This window comes from Lynx canadensis, chromosome B2, assembly GCF_007474595.2.
Source record: "Lynx canadensis isolate LIC74 chromosome B2, mLynCan4.pri.v2, whole genome shotgun sequence".
NCBI classification, from domain to species: Eukaryota; Metazoa; Chordata; class Mammalia; order Carnivora; family Felidae; genus Lynx; species Lynx canadensis.
In genome coordinates, this window is record NC_044307.1 from 139,447,229 (window position 1) to 139,466,283 (window position 19,055).

The 19,055-nt window shown below is 39.5% G+C and overlaps 2 protein-coding genes and 1 non-coding gene across 15 annotated transcripts in view; 1 reads left to right on the plus strand and 2 right to left on the minus strand.

Annotated features, from left to right (window-relative positions):
* The window catches only part of OPRM1 (opioid receptor mu 1), a 178,745-nt gene that overhangs the window by 128,938 nt on the left and 30,752 nt on the right, over positions 1 to 19,055 (plus strand). The gene's annotated exons all lie outside the window — the stretch shown is intronic.
* IPCEF1 (interaction protein for cytohesin exchange factors 1) overlaps positions 1 to 19,055 on the minus strand; it is a 178,748-nt gene that overhangs the window by 22,603 nt on the left and 137,090 nt on the right. For all 13 annotated transcript variants that reach the window (XM_030316629.2, XM_030316628.2, XM_030316630.2 and 10 more), the window contains 3 exons: positions 18,281 to 18,339; positions 16,845 to 16,933; positions 5,148 to 5,520 (listed from right to left, as the gene is read on the minus strand). In XM_030316629.2, the coding sequence (XP_030172489.1) occupies positions 5,148 to 5,520; positions 16,845 to 16,933; positions 18,281 to 18,339 (521 nt within the window). The remainder of the gene's footprint in view (positions 1 to 5,147; positions 5,521 to 16,844; positions 16,934 to 18,280; positions 18,340 to 19,055) is intronic.
* On the minus strand, positions 9,983 to 10,089 carry LOC115515096. Its single transcript, XR_003969161.1, has one exon. It is a non-coding gene; the product is annotated as a U6 spliceosomal RNA (small nuclear RNA).

A 19,055-nucleotide genomic window follows, 5' to 3' on the forward strand; every position in this document is an offset into this window, starting at 1 on the left:
AGGTATGTGCTAGACTTATAAGAAAAACACTGTACTTAAAATCATAAAATGACCTGAATGGAGAAATATACCATGTTCATAGATGAAATGCCTCGATGATTTAAAGACAGCAAATTAATCTAAAAAGGTCAAGAAAATTTTAATCAAAATCCGAATGTGATTTTTTAAATTAAACTTGAAAATCAAATCCAAAAATTTACCTGGAAGATCATGCAAAGGAGAGTAACGTTCTACTGAATAATAAAGCATGCTATAAAGGGAGAATCTAACTCCTCTACCATCAAAGCAGAAGATAAAACATCAGTAAAAGACTAGAGAGCTGCAGAAATAAGCCTAGAGAGAGAGAGACATAGATTCATGATTTATCCTATCGTAAATATTTATCCCTATTTTGGGATCACTTCTCAAATTATAGTTCAAAAAACGGGATCCCTGGGAAATCCAGGGACCGAATTAAGTAATGGAGATACAAAGAGCAAGCGCTCTTCACCTTGACAGGCGTACTATAGAAACCCTTTAGTTTCTCCTTTGCTTCCCATTTCCACTGCCACCCCAGCTACTCTAAAAGTTTCCCCACTCTTCCAATTTCCTGTGTCCCCTTATATGTGTCCACCCCACATTCTAAAGTAGACATAATTTTTCTAAAGTATTGTTTTCATTATATGAGTACGCTGACCAGAAACAATCATCCACGATCTACTGAAATAAACTAACGACCAGCCCAGCATTCAACATCATCCAAATTTCTTTTCCATCCCTCTTTCTTACGGCCCCCCTCTCTGTGTGCAGACCCTCCCACCTGGATCACAGATTACTTAGATGTGACCTTCTCTGTTTTGAACGCCTGCTCTCCTTTAAATCCCTCGAGTACCTTCTATCTCTCTGTGGCACTTACTTTGCTTTCTTTTGTTAAATAAGTCTTATTCCTCCCACTCTCCCCATCAGATGTTAAAATTTTTAGGCCAGAAGTTTTATCTTCTTCATCTGTGTCTTCCTGGTAGGACACGGTCATGAGTACGTGTTAGGTAGTCAAAAAAATAAGGCTAAATTGAATGGACTTCAGTATCCAACGTTTTTTTAATTATCCTCTTGCTTCCTGAAGAGACATGCCACATCAGTTCTACAGCAACATCTGAAGTAGCTAACTAAAATAATGTAGCATCCATCCTGTCTGCACTCAGATTGTGTAAAAATTTTGGTAATGTTTACTAACTCTTAAAATCTGGTTCATTTATGTCCCATTCTTGAGATGTCATGCATGCTCTAGTATGCCTGTCTCTTCACTAAAAATTCTTTTAAGTCAACATGATGCCCAGATTGATTCTGACTGGCCTTTTATTTGACCATTTATTTACATAAATTGAGCGTTAGTCTTATTAGTGGTTATTCAGCTTTTCAGCATCCAGGGTGTGGTCACTCCATACCCTTTATGTAAGCATACATAAAATCATCTCCACATTGTCAGCATAAAGTAAATAGAGACATACATGTGAGTCATTATCACAGAGGCATAAGTACCAGGCCAAGTAACCTCGCACAAAAGAAGGAAACGATACAGTGTAAAACCGAGCTGAGAGGACTATTCCACTGACCCCATCACCTCTTTTCCCTCTGTGCTTTGTGAAAAGACTCTGTGAGGAATCTGGATAGCTCTGGAACTCTGGAACTCCCAATGCAGAAAGGCAGTAGGATGCAATTAACACCCTGCATTTTTTTATTAGCTCACACCACAGGGAAGCGATGTCTAAAAAGCCACTTAAATTCAGTACAAAATTCTAGCAACCACAATTGTAATTGCCTAACTGCAAAATATTTCTCTCATTGTCAAAATAAAAAGAAGGCTGTAATGCACGCTGTCTGCTTGTTTCAGGACGCAGTAACCTGTAAGAATCTTTTCTAGGATACAAACCTCATTCTCCAGCAAATACATCTTGAGACTGCGACTTAATCTAAAATCCTAACTCCTGTTTTGGACTGTGTTGACATTCCAATCCCTGTCATAAAAACACCCTGAACAATATTTCAGGCACAGGAACTTCAGGGCTTTTCCTTTTTTAATTGGCAGCTAAAAAGAATAAATTTTAGAAGCCACAGAAGTGAAAAGCTACCTTATTCTCCAACACACACGTTAAAAAAAAAAAAGCATAATATGCAGACTGATTACTCAACAGCAAATCATCACAAACGCAAAAAAAGACCTGGTCTCTGTTTCCATAGCAATGACTTTATGTGGTTTAACTCTTCTGGGAATTTAACCAAATCCCCAGCAGCAGGGGAAGATCATCAGCAAAAATTTTGTAACATATGGCAACTGCCAACACATCGGTGAGGGAAAAATACTTTTATTTTCTCCTCCTTTCTACTGAGAGGAATACCTTCATGTCAAGAGATTTTGTCAGTCAATCTGCACTTAACTCAAAATTTAAAAATACCAGGTTTCTTCTTCCTTAGACTAAAAGAGATATTGGTCCCCAGCCAGCTCTGCAGCCCCTGCACTCCCAGAATGACATGGACAAGAGCTGCGTGCATCTTCTCATGACTCACAGGTTATTTGTCCTAAAGAAAAACTTAATCCGCAGGGTCATCTCTTAGCAAAGAACGCAAATGGAATTTTATTCTCTATTTTGCTTTTAAAGCCATCCTCATTTGGGGGTGGTGTGTGTGTGTGTGTGCGTGTGCGTGTGTGCGTGTGCGTGTGTGCGTGTGCATGTGTGTGTGTGTGTGTGTGAAAGAGACAGAGAGAGACAGAGAGAGCACGCGTGCACGTGTGCATACATGACAGGTTTTAGTTCTACGCATGGCCCCATGAGTAAAGTAAGAGTTTTCACCTAGGAGATAATAGATGTGCTACTTTGCATGATTTTCTTTAGTTCAAGCAGCCTTGTATCTGGAAGCCTCTTCCAAGTATCAAGTTAGAGGCCATCCAGTTCAAGATACTTAAATCCTCTCTTCAGCATATCTTTGTAAGAAGAAAAATTGTGATCAATAGGTGATATGCAATTAAAACCCAATGAAAATGGTTGTCTCAGAATGAGGAAAAACCTCCAATGACAAGGAATGTACTACTTTCCAAGAAACCCATTCAATCTTGAACTGTTTTCAACATAAAAAAGAAGCTTTTTTTTTTATTTATTTTTAGAGAGGGGGGCACACGTGCATACAAGCTGGGTTGGGGCTGGGGAGGAAGAGGAGCAGAGAGAGAGAGAGAGAGAGAGAGAGAGAGAGAGAGAGAATCTTAAGCAGGCTCCACACTCTGCACAGAGCCCCACGCGGGCTTGATCCCATGACCCTGGATCATGATCTGAACTAAAATCAAGACTCTCAACCAACTGAGTCACCCAGGTGCCCCAATTAAAAAGAAGTTTCTTACACTGCATTTCAAACTACCTCCTTTTTACTTGCGCCACTAGCCGCACAATCTGCATCGGTTTTTACTTCCAAGGAGACAGAGATTACGCCCAACATTTCTTCTACACAACAGCACCTCTGAAACCAGAGGCCAGCTTGTGTCTACTATTTTCCATTCTTCAGAGTTCACTTGTGACTCCCCCTATACTCCTCATTGTTGTTTCCATTCTCCTCCTTGTCCCACTTCCTTCGCCTATAGACATAGGCGTAATTTCATAGGAGTAAGACATAGGAGTAATTTCACCAATTACTTCATTCACTCCACTTTTTCAAATGTAAAGTAGATCACAGGCCTAAAATTAGGGGTATTAAGCAAAAAATGCCATGAGTAGCCAGGCAGGTAACTCAACTGCGTGAAGTATTTGGATAAGGCCACAGGCAGTGGTGACAACCATGGTGACTTGGCGAGTGGAGTCCCCAGCCTGAGCGTTCCAATTTGTATATTTCAAAATACTGTGTACACATACACACATACACACACAACTGGGCCTGCAGTTGTGATACTTGGCTCAAATTACCCTGACACCAAACATTAAATTAATAGGGTATTATCTGGAGATTTGAGGACTGAAAGAAACTTTCCCTGATCAGGCTAGGAAAGAGGGGACAGCAGCCATCTGTGTTTTTGGGCCACTCTAGAAATGTTATCCTGAGAATTTCACTGGTCAACTTTTTCTCACTAGTACACTGAAAAAAATACAAACCAAACTCAACATTCTCTCATTGCTCAGTATCTTTTGATCAGGTAAGCTTGTTTTATACCTGAATAAATAAATAAGGTACAGACTATCCAAAAAGATGCACCATGATTGAAAACAAAACAAAACAAAAAAAAAGCTTGTCTGAACAAAAGATAAAGACCAATTATCACAGAGTATTAAGGAAGTTCACATTATAGGGACGCCTGAGTGGCTCAGTCAGTTAAGCATCTTACTTCGGCTCAGGTCATGATCTCACGGTTTGTGAGTTCAAGGCCCACATCGGGCTCTGTGCTGAGCGTTCAGAGCCCAGAACCTACTTCAGATTCTGTGTCTCCCTCCTTCTCTGCCCCTACCCTGCTTGCATTCTGTATCTCTCTCTCTCAAAAATAAAATAACCATTAAAAATTTTTTTTAAAAAAGAAAGTTCGCATTATTAATCTCTACCCTCCATTAACTCTTTCCTTTGCTAAGACTTAAATTATTTTCTTTCAAAAGCATAAACTGTGCTCACCTTTGTGTTTGAAAGTTCTAGTGCTGCCTCCCAAAGTGCATGAAAGCTGTCTGTCTTCCTTTCAACCACACGGGCACCTTCAGAAGCCAACCAGCAAGGACCCAGACCTTGACTGTGGTCATGGTCCAGGGAAGGTGATGGCTCTCCATTTGTTTGGAGCCACAAAGACAATGTTATTAAGTATCAATTTACAAAATCCTGATCTAATCACCACAGGCTCCAGAGCATAGGACATGGGACCAAAAAGGAGTCAAGGGTTTCCTCAGATTGGTGGGAAATCGCATGTCTCATACCTGTAAGCATTTGGCCAGTAACACTTACAGTGGGTGATTAATGGCCTTGAAGCTGGAATCTTCCACATACACTCCTTTTCAGAAGGAACCCCTGCACTTAGCCCCACCTGACTGTTTAATTATTGAATTATCATTCATGCCTTTAAATGTTCTTTTTACAAATTAACCTTCGAGTTCCACATCTATACACAAATATTCGCTCTCTAGAGAAGAGTAAACAACGTCTTGGTTTACCTCTGTCCGCCATCTTTGATCCAGTGGGCTTGTCTGGGACAGTAAGATGGTCCAGGTTGCTACTCAATGAAGAAGTGTCATCACTAGACAAAGAGTTCAAAAATTCACTTTCTGATGTGGCACAGCTGTTTTCCAGGGCTTTGCGACTGTTTGCCTCTGAGGGTGCAGGTGAGTGAACATTCACGGCAAGTGTTATAGACTGTCCCTCATCGTCAGCAGCAGCAGAACTATTAACTATGTCGATCCAGGACTGTCTTTCTCTAGATAAGGAGGAGGCCAAACTGCTGTGTGTCTTTTCTGTATTTTCCAAGGAAGAGGAAGAACGTGACGTGTCACTCAGTTTGGATGAAGATGAAGATGCCTGCTGTGTAGCCTATTTCACAAATAAAACCAAAAGTGTAGAATAAATCATGATTCAACCAGCATTCTCTACTCTCCATTCTCAGTGAAGGTACCTCAGTGTGTCAAAAACAAATTATTAGTAACAAATCATTTGAAAAACCATTCACACGTTTTGGGTTTTGTTTTTTGGTTTTTTTCATTTGTCTTACCAACTATGATTCAGAATAAAAGCTTTTTTGTTCTTGTATTTAAAACCCCCCTTTCTGATACAGGAGTGCTGATGCATAGGTGCACTTGTACCCCAATGTTTATAGCAGCACTTTCAACAATAGCCAAACTACGGAAAGAACCTAAATGTCCATCAACTGATGAATGGATAAAGGAATTGTGGTTTATATACACAATGGAATACTACGTGGCAATGAGAAAGAATGAAATATGGCCTTTTGTAGCAACGTGGATGGAACTGGAGAGTGTGATGCTAAGTGAAATAAGCCATACAGAGAAAGACAGATACCATATGTGTTCACTCTTATGTGGATCCTGAGAAACTTACCAGAAGACGATGGGGAGGGAAGAAAAAAAAAAGAGGTTAGAGAGGAGGGAGCCAAACCATAAGAGATTCTTAAAAACTGAGAATAAACTGAGGGTTGATGGGGGGTGGGAGGGAGGGGAAAGTGGGTGATGGGTATTGAGGAGGGCATCTATTGGAATGAGCACTGGGTGTTGTATGGAAACCAATCTGACAATAAATTTCATATTAATAAAAAAACAAAAATAACCTCCCCTTTTTTATTCAAACAGCTGAAGACATCACATTTAACTTTATATCTCGGTGATACAGAAATAGCTGCGTTGACCTTGCACGAGACATTCATTCTCAGACTTCATGTGAGGATTATTAGTACAATCCCTTTTTGTTCTGTTTGAGTTAAGTTTGTTATAAGGGAAAAATTACAATTTTTAAGCATCCTCATTATTTAATTTGAAGACTCTTTAACAGATCACAGCAAAGTTCATCATGAAACTGTTACAAAGACTTGATAAAATACACTGACAGATAATTCATCTGTTTGTATTCTGTATTTCCATTAGTTGCCAAAAGGAGTGGGGTTAAGATTAATTTTTTAATTTTTTTTTTAATCTTGATTTATTTTTGAGAGACAGCGTGTGAGCAGGGAGGAGCAGCGAGAGAGGGAGATACAGAATCTGAAGCAGGCTCCAGGCTCTGAGCTGTCAGCACAGAGCCTGACATGGGGCTTGAACTCACGAACTGTGAGATCATGACCTGAGCCGAAGTCGGATGCTTAAACAACTGAGCCACCCAGGCGCCCCAAGATTAAATTTAAATTTAAATTCCATTCTACTACTTATGGATCTACAGCCCATGTTTAACTAACATGCTGGGGGTTCAGTTGTATGCTGTAATGTCTTCTTAAAGAAGATATTAAAAAAACTAAACTAGTTTAAAAAAAGAATCGAAAGAAAAATGTATGATATTTATATCCATGTGACAAGAACCAAGAACTATGATGCCATTTTCCAAAACCGATTTGTAGAACTCTGAATTCTCTGTTTTAGGATCTGAAAGATCTCCATGACACAATTTACCCTATCTTCAATGCTCCCTAGAAATGTAAAAAGCCTCTTTGGGGAATTCTTTGAAATATTGAAGGATATTTTGAGCAAAGAGTAGATTGTAATCTATCACTGTATTCTCACTGATTGAGCAACAAGTCTTGACAAAGGTAATTAAGAAAAAGAATTCACAGAAAGAAAAGTTTCAGCAAAAGCAGACGCCAGACAGGAAGCAAAATACTGAGTGAAGACCATGGATGTAGACAAAGTACATATATTTAAGCCCTCCAATATCATGGAGAATCACATTCTTTAGTACATGCCCAGCAACCACTCATAACTACATAGATGAAATCATGTTAACTCACTAGCTCTTTAATAATTTAAAACCTTTAATAAACTTTCACCAAAAAAGACAAGAATCCATTTGCAAGCTCTTCATTCATTAAAAAGAAACCAAAAACTGTACCTAGACTATGAGAAGTGGGTTGATGATATAGGATCTTCTGAAAGCAGATCCTAACACACAATGCAAGAGTGAATAAATTCTTTGGCAAAATGCTCATCTGTCCACGGAGAAAACATCAACGCAGCATCGCCAATCACTGTGTTGGAAAGGACTCCATTTATTCTGAGATTTTATCCTTGATTCATTTTGATGGTAAAATATATGCCTTCCTTTTTGGAAAATGGTGATGGTAGATATTAGTTTTGTCTTTTTTAAGTTTTTTTTAATGTCCTACATAGCTAAATAAAGATCTGGCAACCATATGTTGTTCCTTCCTTTTTAATTTTATTGGTCAATAGAATCCAAAAATCTAGACAACAGAGACAACAGTGCTCTATGGGTCACCCTGTATCTCCAATGGCAGATAAGACAGAAAAGCCATCTTATAGTTCAGTTTTATTATGTCATCCTGTGGGATACTGTGTCAATCTCAAGCATTCAAAAGTCCAAAGAAGTGGTAGGAAAAAAATTGCTAGTGAGAAGAAGCCAGAGAACAAACTAGGATTTTCTCCCCCAAATCTCAGAATCATTGCAACTAACTCAGAATGGTTGATTTTGTTCCCAACCAGTATGTCCCCAAGAACATATTGGGGACATTTTGAAGATTCTAAACTCTGTGTTCTGATGGGAACAGCCAGTATTTACCCAACGTGTGCCCAATTTGCTGAATACTAGACATACGTTGTCAAACAATCGATAGATCCACTTTTTAGTAGCATGACATTAAAATAGCCAGTTGAGATACTAACTCACCACGTACATCTTATTAACAATGTATTTGCACAGACATAAAACTTTCCATTCAAGAATGTGTCAGTGAGTTGGGGAATCGGTTGCCTTAAATCACGGAGACGATTTAACAACTAAGAGATCAAAGATTTGCAATTCACTAAATAAAACCTTAGTTATCTAGAGGAGAGAGTGCACACCGCCACCCCCCAAGCTGTCGAATAAATGCCAAGACTGGTTTACTCATTAGAATGAGCTACAAAATACATATTAACAAAAATACCATTCAGGCCCAGTCCTGACACGTTCCCCTATTGTGAGCTATTTTAGTAAAACTTGGCTTTGGTGGAGTCAGCCTCCTTTTCTGAAAAGAGAGCATGTGCAAGCTTTTCCTGTTGCCCTTGCAGATACTACTGTAATTTGATTATAGCAAATGGGCTGTTTAAGCAAAAGCCTGCACACATCACTGCTGTGGCACTTTCCACAAACTTTTTTGGACCTCAAGGAAAGGTCCTTGAGGACCAAGGAAAGACATGTTCATTGAGCATCAGAAACTTTGGGGAAATATATTCCTTTTTGAGGTACTACTCCCAACACATACAACTCAAATGCTTTCAATCCACTGTCTTTGTTCTTGCTCCATGTAACAACTACAAAATTGATTTTTAAAGGGAAAAAAGAGTGAGCAAGGGGAAAAAAGGAAGAACAAGAGAGAAGGGAAAAGAAAACGAGAAAAAAAAAAACGATGTGTATCAGGTCAGAACGAGTTTTTGTCAGAAGAGAGATGAACAAAATATGAATCAACGTGAACCTGGAATGCTGTGACAGAGGAAGGAACATGAAAATGTACTTTATAAATAGATACTGTGGTGCTACATCATGCTTCAGTATTTCTACCATTCTGTAGGAACCAAAAGCCACAAGTCAAACACAGAACATTTAGCTCAGTGCCTTCTATGAACCATCCATGTCCTATACTCATAAAACTTCTCACAGCAAATCAAATGAAGGTAGAAAGAAACGACAGTCTCTCCTCTTCACCCCACCCCTGTGTGATGAACACGAGCCCATCCTTCAGTATCAGTTCAAGGACTGGCTCCACATCCTTCGGTGGCCTCAGGGCAAGATGGCTACCTCTGCCTGGTGCTCCCGGGCTTGCTTCTGTCACACCAGGCGGAATGTCAGTTTATTTGTCAACTCATACCGTAATCGCCGATTGACTTGTTCATCTTTTTTTTTGGTGAGTTACTTGAGAATAGGCTGTTTTGTAGTTATTTTTGCATCTCTGTGTTTTACATCTATACCTGACTCACAGTTGCTAACAAATTAATACCATTACAAAGTGGTCTAGAAGAAAAACAGCCCAGAACAGTTCAGTCTCTTTCTGAGGAGCACCCTGAAATTCTCTGCAGAATTGCTACAAAGGATTTACCTTAATCCCAGGATCTATGGTGACTGTTACTGACTGCACTGCAAACACCCCCCACAAGATGTTCTCATAATCTTAAACAAAATTATTGTGTTATCTATTAGAAGTTAATAATTGCATGGTGGTTCACCCATTTCAGAACATTTGGGTTTTAAATATTTTACTTTTTAATGAGAAAATTAAAGACATTTTAAAAATCTAAGTTTTAATGAAGAGACTATATATAACTAAATTAAATAGTCAGTACTGCTTTTTCTCATATTCTTCACAAATTTGCACATCATCCTTGCACAGGGGCCATGCTAATCTTCTCTGTACCATTCCTATCTTATGATATGTGCTGCCGAAGCCAGCACACTTTTTCCCATTTTCTGTAGATTATTTTTATTTAAATTCCAGTTAGTTAACATACATTGTAATATTAGCTTCAGGTGTAGAATTCAGTGATTCAATACTTACATAGTTTTATTTATCAAAGAAGCTTAGTTCAAATGCTCATCAGCTCTACAATATTTTTCTTTGAATTGTTTAAAAACACAAATTTGACATAGGGAAAAATAGTCTGAGACAGCCACCAAAAGCCTGTAATTAGGAAGACGTGAGTCAGCCTATAAATTTTAAGCAACATTAGTCAAAGTATATTTAAAAAAAAAAGAAAGAAAATACGGGAATTACTTAGGACTAAACATAATAAAATCAAGTGAGAAAAAAAAGAATGTATACAGGGTTTCTTTTCTTTTATTGGCCACATGAATAAAAACAGATCAGTCAATTGTTGCTAAACCCTAGGAAGTATTGTTTGTATTTCTACCGTATCCTAGCAGGAAGCATTTCTCTGAAAGCTCAAAGACTTTGCAGAGCACCCCCCCCCCCCATCCTCCGGCCTCCCGCATGACCTTAGGCCATGAGGTGACAGAGGACCTGCTCCTCACTCCAATCCCTGCCATCCAAGTGACCTTGCAGAGGACACTTTATCGCTACGTCCTATTCCTTTGACTTCCTCCTCCCACCATTACCCACCCCCCTCTCTATCCCAGGCCATCTTCCAAACAATTAGAGTGTTTCTCAAACATAAAACAGATCACAATATTCCCCTGCTGAGAATCCTCTAAGAACTGCCCATCACAAGTAGAAAAATAGCCACAGTCTTCATTATGGCTGAGAAGGCCTATGTGGACTCCCTATCTACCCCCCCCCCCCACCCAGCTACATCTCCTTCCACCTCCCCGTCCAGTCCCATCAACTTTCTTTCTATCCCTTGAGAACAGGTGCCTTCTGCCTGAGAGGCCCTCTCTGTGGACTTCTGGTTGGCTGCTTCCTTCTCACCATTTTGGTGTCAGTTCAAACATCAGCAGGCTCTTCCCTGATTGTCACAGGCAAAGCAATGCCCTCCCAACTTGACTCCAGTCACTCCCTAACACATCACCCCATTTTAGCTTCTTCATAGTATTTATCGTTACTCAAGACTATTTGTCTGAATCACAAGTTTATTGTGCCTCTTCCTCAACTTAGAACTTAAGATGCTCTGGGGAAAAGATACAGTCTAGTTCAATCCAGCATTCCCTTATGTGCAACAGTACCTCGTACATGGTCGACACACACACAAAAATGCATTAGCTGTCTGCCTGCCTGACTCAGATTCATCACAAGGAGCACATGGGATAACAGGAAAGGATATTCTTAATAAAAGGTGAACTTCAGCTTGCAAAGGCTACCTGTGACAGTTCTATTTATTTCTCTTCGGCTTCCTCATTTGTTAAATGCAGAATGTGAAAGTCTAATGAAACCATCCTCCTCAAAGCCATGTGAAAGTGCTAGAGACGTGTAAAGTAGGGACGTTCTAATCACATTGGGAAATATCTGTAGAGTAACAAATCTGCAGAGAACGTGGATGAAGTTACAGTCACCCACTTGCCCGTTTATGGTCCAATAAAAAAATATTTATTTCATTTCAAATATGTGTTATGAAAAAAGGTGCCTCTTCCCTCCAAAAAAAAAAAAAATGCACTAGGAACATAAAGAGTTCAGAAGAGGGGAAGATGAACCTGATTTAGAGGACCAGGGAAGCTTTACTGAGGGAAGTCATATTTGAATGGGAGAAAGTGGAATGGGGTGGGAGAAACAGTTCCCACAAGCAGAGAAAGTTTATCAATACGGCGCAAGAGCAGGAAAGTCTGGAAAGTTCTGGGGAGACAGCAGGCAGTTTACTGGGCTGCTGACAAAGGAGGAATCAGCAACAAGACTGGAATGGCAGCCTGAGGTAAACCCAAGGGCCTTAAATGCCATGCCAACAAGTGGAGAATTAATTTGATAAGCCATGAAGAGCCACTGGAAGGTCCTGTGCAGGTGAATCAAGACCATCAGAACCACGCTTTGGGAAGACTAATTTGGAAGTGGTTTTTAAGAGGAGGGGGACATTAGAGACAAGGAAGAAAAATAGCCCGCTCTCTCTATGACTCGGGCAGGAGCTACTCCAGGCCCCAACAAGGGCAGCAGCCGTGGGAATGTAAGGTGTCAGGGGCAGTCCCATGCCTTGTGAGGGACCGCCAGAGGAGGTGCCTGAATTAGACTGCTGAAGCAGAGATGCAAACGCTAACTTCAGAAGTCTTGAAGTCAGTTAAATGGTCAACCAGAGAGCTTGCGATAACTGTATCTTCAGGAGAGAGGACGACTTTTCTTTCTACCTTTACCTGGCTTGTTTTTGAAGTCACTGATAACTTTTCATACAACGATCTCACTTGCAAGCATTTCTATTATTTTATAGAGTACATGCAGCGAAAGATCAAGTGACGTTTTGTAAACAACTGTGCGAGATTCATCCTACCAAGATTAAGTGTGAGTTTCTAAAACTGACTTAACCCCTTTCAGTGTCTAATCTTTGACTTCTTCCTCTGCCACTGACCAAGAAGCCGCAGTTTACAGGGTTTGTTTTTACTCACTGCTTCTTTGGTTCGCTTTAGATTTTTTTTCTCATCATTTGGAGCCAAAGGAATTGTACTTCGAAAAAGCATCAAATGTGAGGACCCTCGTGTTAAAATAATCTGCAGGAGCTGTTTGAAGCTGTTTGAAGTTGAAGATAAACATTTATCCTCTCCGTTTTTCCGCCTATCTGATCCACCTATTGGGTGGTCTGCCAAGTTCAAAATCCACCCATTCTATTTTTCAATTATGCCATGACCTGCATCCCCACCGTCTCTCACACTAGACCACTGCAACCCTCCCTTTTCTTTGCTTCTATCCTACTCCCTGCCTCCCAGAGTCTCCCCCCACACAGTATCCCGAGTGGTCCTTTTAAGATGGAAACTGATCACATCACTCCTCTGCTCAAAACTCCCAAAGGCTCCCTAAGTAACCCAAAGCATCAAGGTCCTTAACTGGCCCTCGGGCCCTGCGTGGCACGGCCACCACTACCCTCCAACCTTACTTCCTGTTATTCTTACCTTGGCTCACCCTGCTCCAGGGACACTGACTTCCATGCGCTGCCACCCATGCACCAAGGAGATCTTTGCTTGGAAGACTCCTTCCCCGAACACCTGGCTGCCTCTCACACGACGTTTCTGTGGTTTTGCTCAAACCTCAGCTCTCACTCAGGCCTATCCTGGCTATTCTATTCACAACACAGCCCAACTTCCAGCACTCTTATCTCCCCTCATCCACCATGCTCCACTTCTACTGACACAGCAGATAATTTACTTATTATGTTGACTATTTCTTAGCAGTTTCTCTCAACTAAAAGTTTGACTCCATGAAGAAATAAATCATTGTCTTTTTTATTCACTCATGTCCCAAGTATTTAGAACAGTGACTCTCAACAAAATTTGTTAAATGAATGAAGAAGCATATAAGCATAGGTTAGGTTACCAATGCTTTTAATAATTAAACTTAGAGGAAAAATATGTATAACAAAGTTTTAATGATGGTTAAGCTCTTAAGTCACTTTGTAACTTACAACCTTACTGAGTTTAAAAAGTGAATGAAGTCAATTCCTTTTCTGCCCTTTTGTGGGTTTCAAGGAATCATAAATCTCAAGGAATCGTGGATACTGATTTCCACAAAGCATCTTCCTAAATGAAATCTACAGAGTCCCATCTATTTTCAGTTTTTTTAGTAAGCCTGTCAAAAGGTCCCCATTTCTCATTTCTCTGGATGGATGCCTATCCATCCTGTGAAGTCTTCTCAAGGAGAAGCAACAGAAACAGAAACCTCTTGTTCACTCAGGGACAATCCCGAAGTGTTCTTTACTGTCTTGTGGAATGTGGTCCCACCCATTAGAAGCACAGGTCCAAATTGGTCTGGTGCTGAAATCTTACTGTTTGCAGCAAGCAATTAGAATTATTGGACACTGAATTAAATTTTTAATTCAAGAGTCTACTTTTGGGAGATAATTTTCCAGGAAAAGTATTATTTTACACTTTTGAGTCATCATTCCAAAATGAAAGTTCATTACCCAAAATATTTTTTTTAAAGCAAGAACTTAGAGAAAAAAAGTTTTTCCACCGTGGCTTATATAACTCAGTCATGGCTAGCCTATGCCAGACTGAGCCAAAACAAAATGAGTTGATTCATGCTCTGGATCAAAGTTGCCATGAAATTTTTGAATTTTCATCTGTTTAAATAAAAAGCTTAAATGGTATTTTAACCAAGTGTCTTGCATGTCTGTTTTTCAGAAACAAGAGGAAACAAAAACAAAATCTGCCTGGAAAATATGTGAACAGGAGGAACATATTCTGTTTCTAAGGAAAATAAAATCTAACTGTTCAACATTTATCTATTTCCAATATATTTCTTCATAAAAAAAAAATGTTAGCCTTAGTGGCCTTCCAGAAAATGCTCAACTTAAAACTGTAAGAAATACTATTTGATTGATGACTCGGAAAATTCTAAAGACTTCCCACTTCAATGACCTCACTTTCTGGCAGCCCCCTCTGCACCCCTTCATTTCTTTGTTTTGAAACAAGCATTCTCTGAGCTTCTACTACAACATCAAGACCATCATTGTGTAATGCAATGGAGTCCTGATCCCTCATCTACGAAGACAATCTGGTTGTTTTTACTTTCATCAAGGCAAGTTCTAGATGGTTGACAATGCTCTTAGTAATCTGTGATGCTAGTGTGCCACTATAAAAATGAAAATCACAGTATTTTAGAACTGAAATAAATCATGTCAGAGTCGTATGTGGGGGGGACAGTAGGAGGCAGAGAGAATCTCAGGAAGAGAAGGTTGGAGGACCAACCAAATTATTGTGTGTTACAGGTTAAAATAGGAAAGAGAGAGAAGGTAGACAGAGACAGAAAGAAGAGAGACTGAAGCAGAGAGAAACAAACAAATATACATGCTACTCTGTTAAACCAGAAAGCCACATCTATTTAGTCTTTTCCAAATTTAGAAAGTGATTTTAAAAGAAGAGAAAGACGACACTAAGGAAAAGTTATGAATATGTTAACATAGGATATACTGTAAGTCTAGTTCAGAACTCAGTCTAAATTTTACCAGATTCAAAGTTTAAATTTATTTATATCTTGCTTAATTTTAGCTAGCCCTATTTCATAGAAATTTTAATAAACATACTCATTCAACAAATACTTCTTTCTGGACTTGGTTGTTAGCCCAAAAAAACTAGAAAAGGGACCACAATTCTCCACTGACAGTAGGTGAAAACCATAGAAGTCATTATTTAAAAGCTATTTAATAGCCTACATCCAGAAACTGGCAAGATACAAATAAAGATGAAAACTTCCATCACACAACATAGAAAATTCTGGCAAAAGAGGTCTGGCAAGTGAAGGAGAGGCTGTAATCTATCAGAACCTATAATTACTTGGGTGCATGGATGGACAAGTGCGGTAGTAAGGTGGAAAGAGCATATGCTATAAAGCTAGACAGACCAGGGCTCCCATCTCAGGTGCTCCATATACTGCAAATGTGACCAGGTCATTCTACTTCTCTGAACCTCGGTTTCCTCATCCATGAAATGAAGATAACAATATCTACTTCCTCATGAGCTAGCAATAGGAAACAATTTTTAAAATCAGAAACAAAAGCACAAACCACAACAGAAATAATGGATAAACCTGACACATTGAAATCAAGAATATCTGTCTATGAAAAGAAACCATGAAACAGAGTCAAAAAGTAAAAAAAAAAAAAAAAGCCATGTAGCAGAAAAGGAGATGTGCCTTACTTCTAACTAAGGACCAATATATAGAATAATAAAGAAACTTTATAAATACAAAATAGTAATAGTAAGACAGCTAAAACTGTACTGAAGATTTTAACAGACTAAACAGAATATCCAAAAGGCCAACAGATATGAAGAGATGCTTGGCCTCATTAGTAATGACTGAAATGCTGATTAAATACTACTACTTTTCAGGATCATTTGAAGGGTAAATATATTTAACGCATCTACTTAAGTCCTGCCACGTGATAGTTAGAAGAACCATAAATAAACCTCCTCAAAGATCCCTGCTTGAATCCTTCTAGGGGCCATCAATACAGTGCCAATGAGCATCCAAATACAAAGCAACATGCCATAGTCTTAACATTCATTAATAACCTGAACTTATGTTGGATGCTTCCAAAGATAAGAATCAAACTTGAACTTCTCTCTAGTGAATACACAGAATCATTCCATGTGCAGATTGAATGCACTGACCCCACTCCTGGCCTCCTGACACCTTTCTGAATCCAGCTTTCTCTTCATCTACTGTCTTCGTCCTTTTTATGTTCATTTCACATGGATATAGTGCATGCACCCAGGACAGGCACTTTTCTTCTTTCCGAAGACCAGAAGGGTATAAATAAACATTACAGAACAAATAAATCTTTGCAAGCTTTGGCCCATCACCTAGAAGCCCTTTGCATTACCATGAGTCCTGTCAGCAGGACACATCTGTGGGTCACACAAAAATCCACTGAGTTTGTCATACCTGGGGGGTGCTATGGAGAAGGCTCCAGATCAGCACCCCGAGAACAGTACTTGCTCTTTGGCAGGCACCTTAATTTAGCCCATTCTTAAAATTTACCGGTCAAAGTACATTCTATGCAACTGGAAGGAACGACATCCACACATTTCATCGTGACCAACAGACTAATCACGCTGGTACGTACCAAAGGAGAGAAAGTCTCCGCAGAGTAAGGAGGGGGTGGTGTCTCCACAGCTATTTCAGGGTCTTCCTGTTCACTCTCACTGTAGCATTCTATACAAAAATGAAAAAGCTTAATGTTTCAACACTGTTGTCACCGATTCCAAAATGCACGAGCAGAGGTTTTTTTCCATCTGGCTATTGCAATTCCAATCGATTCAGAAAGCACTCATCTACTGAGCTACCTGGTGCCAGGGGATTACATAAGAGGGGAAAACACGAATAGCCATGTTAGGGTTTCTGCCCTTAAGAGGGTCCAATACATAGGAAGAGGACTGGCCATAGCTGTCCTCAATAATTCCTCAAAAGACGCGTTGAGTCATATACTAAGAGAGCGTAAAATCAGTAGTGAGTAATTTTGATCATGGGAGCCATAATGAGCTAGAAAGGGCTGGATAAGTAAACCATCAATGGTGCACACAGAGTAATGGGAATACCACGTGGAGGGTGCAGGCTAAACCAAGTATATGGAGTTCTCAGGGATGTGGTGAAAATCGAAGCTGAAAGTTTGCATGAGGCCGTATCACAGAAGGCCTTACATACCAGGATTAAGGAGAAGGTTTTCATGTAGTGATTTTTCTCCTCACAATTTATAAACGCACTTCAAATATACAATGGGTATTTATGTCATGGAAAAGAGGACCAAGGAGATGGTTAGGATACTGATTTCACACTCTTATGTTGTAGTTCTTTATTGTTTTAAATCAAGTTGCCGCTTTCCCATTTCTGAATTTAAGCTTTTGTAATTTTTGTTATCCAAGGATACAACTCCCTGCATTCCAGCTGCCAAGTTTTATATGGTCTAAGCGTTTCAGAAATAGTATCAGCTCTGTGACCCTGACACCTACAGCTTCCCTCTTCTCAATATTCAGGAGTAATTTCATCATTAAGAAGATTTCAACTCCTGTAGCTTTTGAACCCAAAGAGCTACAGACTGAGCTAAAAATATGGCCTGTGTCCCCATCTGACATTCAGGTTCCTAGCACAAACTTAGAGTAATTAGCCTCAGCACACACCTGGTGGAAATATTAAAACATCTGAGAGGAAATAGTGGGATGAAAGTTATCCGTCTAGATCATGACAAGATCATGTCTCTGAGTAAGAATTCAGTGAGTGGGGCAATAAAACATTTGCATTGGCAGCTGTTTGAGATGTCAGCGAAGCCTACAGCTGCTAACGTGTGGGTGAAGTGTAAAAAGCATTCTTAGCCAGCATGGGAAGCTCTGTTCCATGTTGGTGAGTCCGTGTGAATACGTCTGCCTCGACAAATTTTCAGATGATTTTAAATGCCAAAGTAGGTTTCATTAGGACAAGACTATGCATAGAACTTGACATTGTATTTCCATTCGATCTCATCCAAATATTCTTGCTAGATTTTCAGAAATTTAAAATAGAACATACCTTCATCCTTTGTAACAGTTTCATGATGGATTACAGCTAATCCAAGCTTGTTTAACCACCTAAAATTCAAATAGCAAATAAATGCTCGACCAAAGACACTGGTCCCCTACCTATCTACCTTCCTCCTAGACCCTGAAGGAACATCTTGTGCCAGACGTTATAATGCAACTGTCATAATTTACAGTCAGTCTAAACATTTGCAGAAACAGTTTAAGTCTTTAGCATTGAAACCTATAACCTCAATATTTTCCTTACACAGGGCATTCTCTGTAAGACAAGAAACAAGATGGCCCATTATCCAGCTGGCTAATGTGGGCAACTACATTAAATATTCTAAATATATAAACAAATATAACTTTTGCCATTGTGCATTTGAAATTTTTAGCAACCATCAAAACCCGTATCAAGCGCCTGGGTGGCTCAGTGGGTTAATCTTCCATCTTTGGCTCAGATCATGATCTCATAGTTCGTGAGTTCAAGCCCCATGTCGGGCTCCGTGCTGACAGCTCAGAGCCTGGAGCCTGCTTCAGATTCTGTGTCTCCCTCGCTCTCTCTGCCCCTCCCCCACTCACACTCTGTCTCTCTCTCTCCTTCAAAAACAAATAAACATTAAAAAATGTAAAAACAAAACCTGTAGCATTGAATTTAGTTAACTTGACCATTAAAGTTCCATCTCTATAATTCTTAAAATATAATTTTATTCCACAAAAAAATAAAGGAAGAAACAAAAGATGATCCATTTTCAAGCCAGGATTTTTATAGTACTCAATAAAAG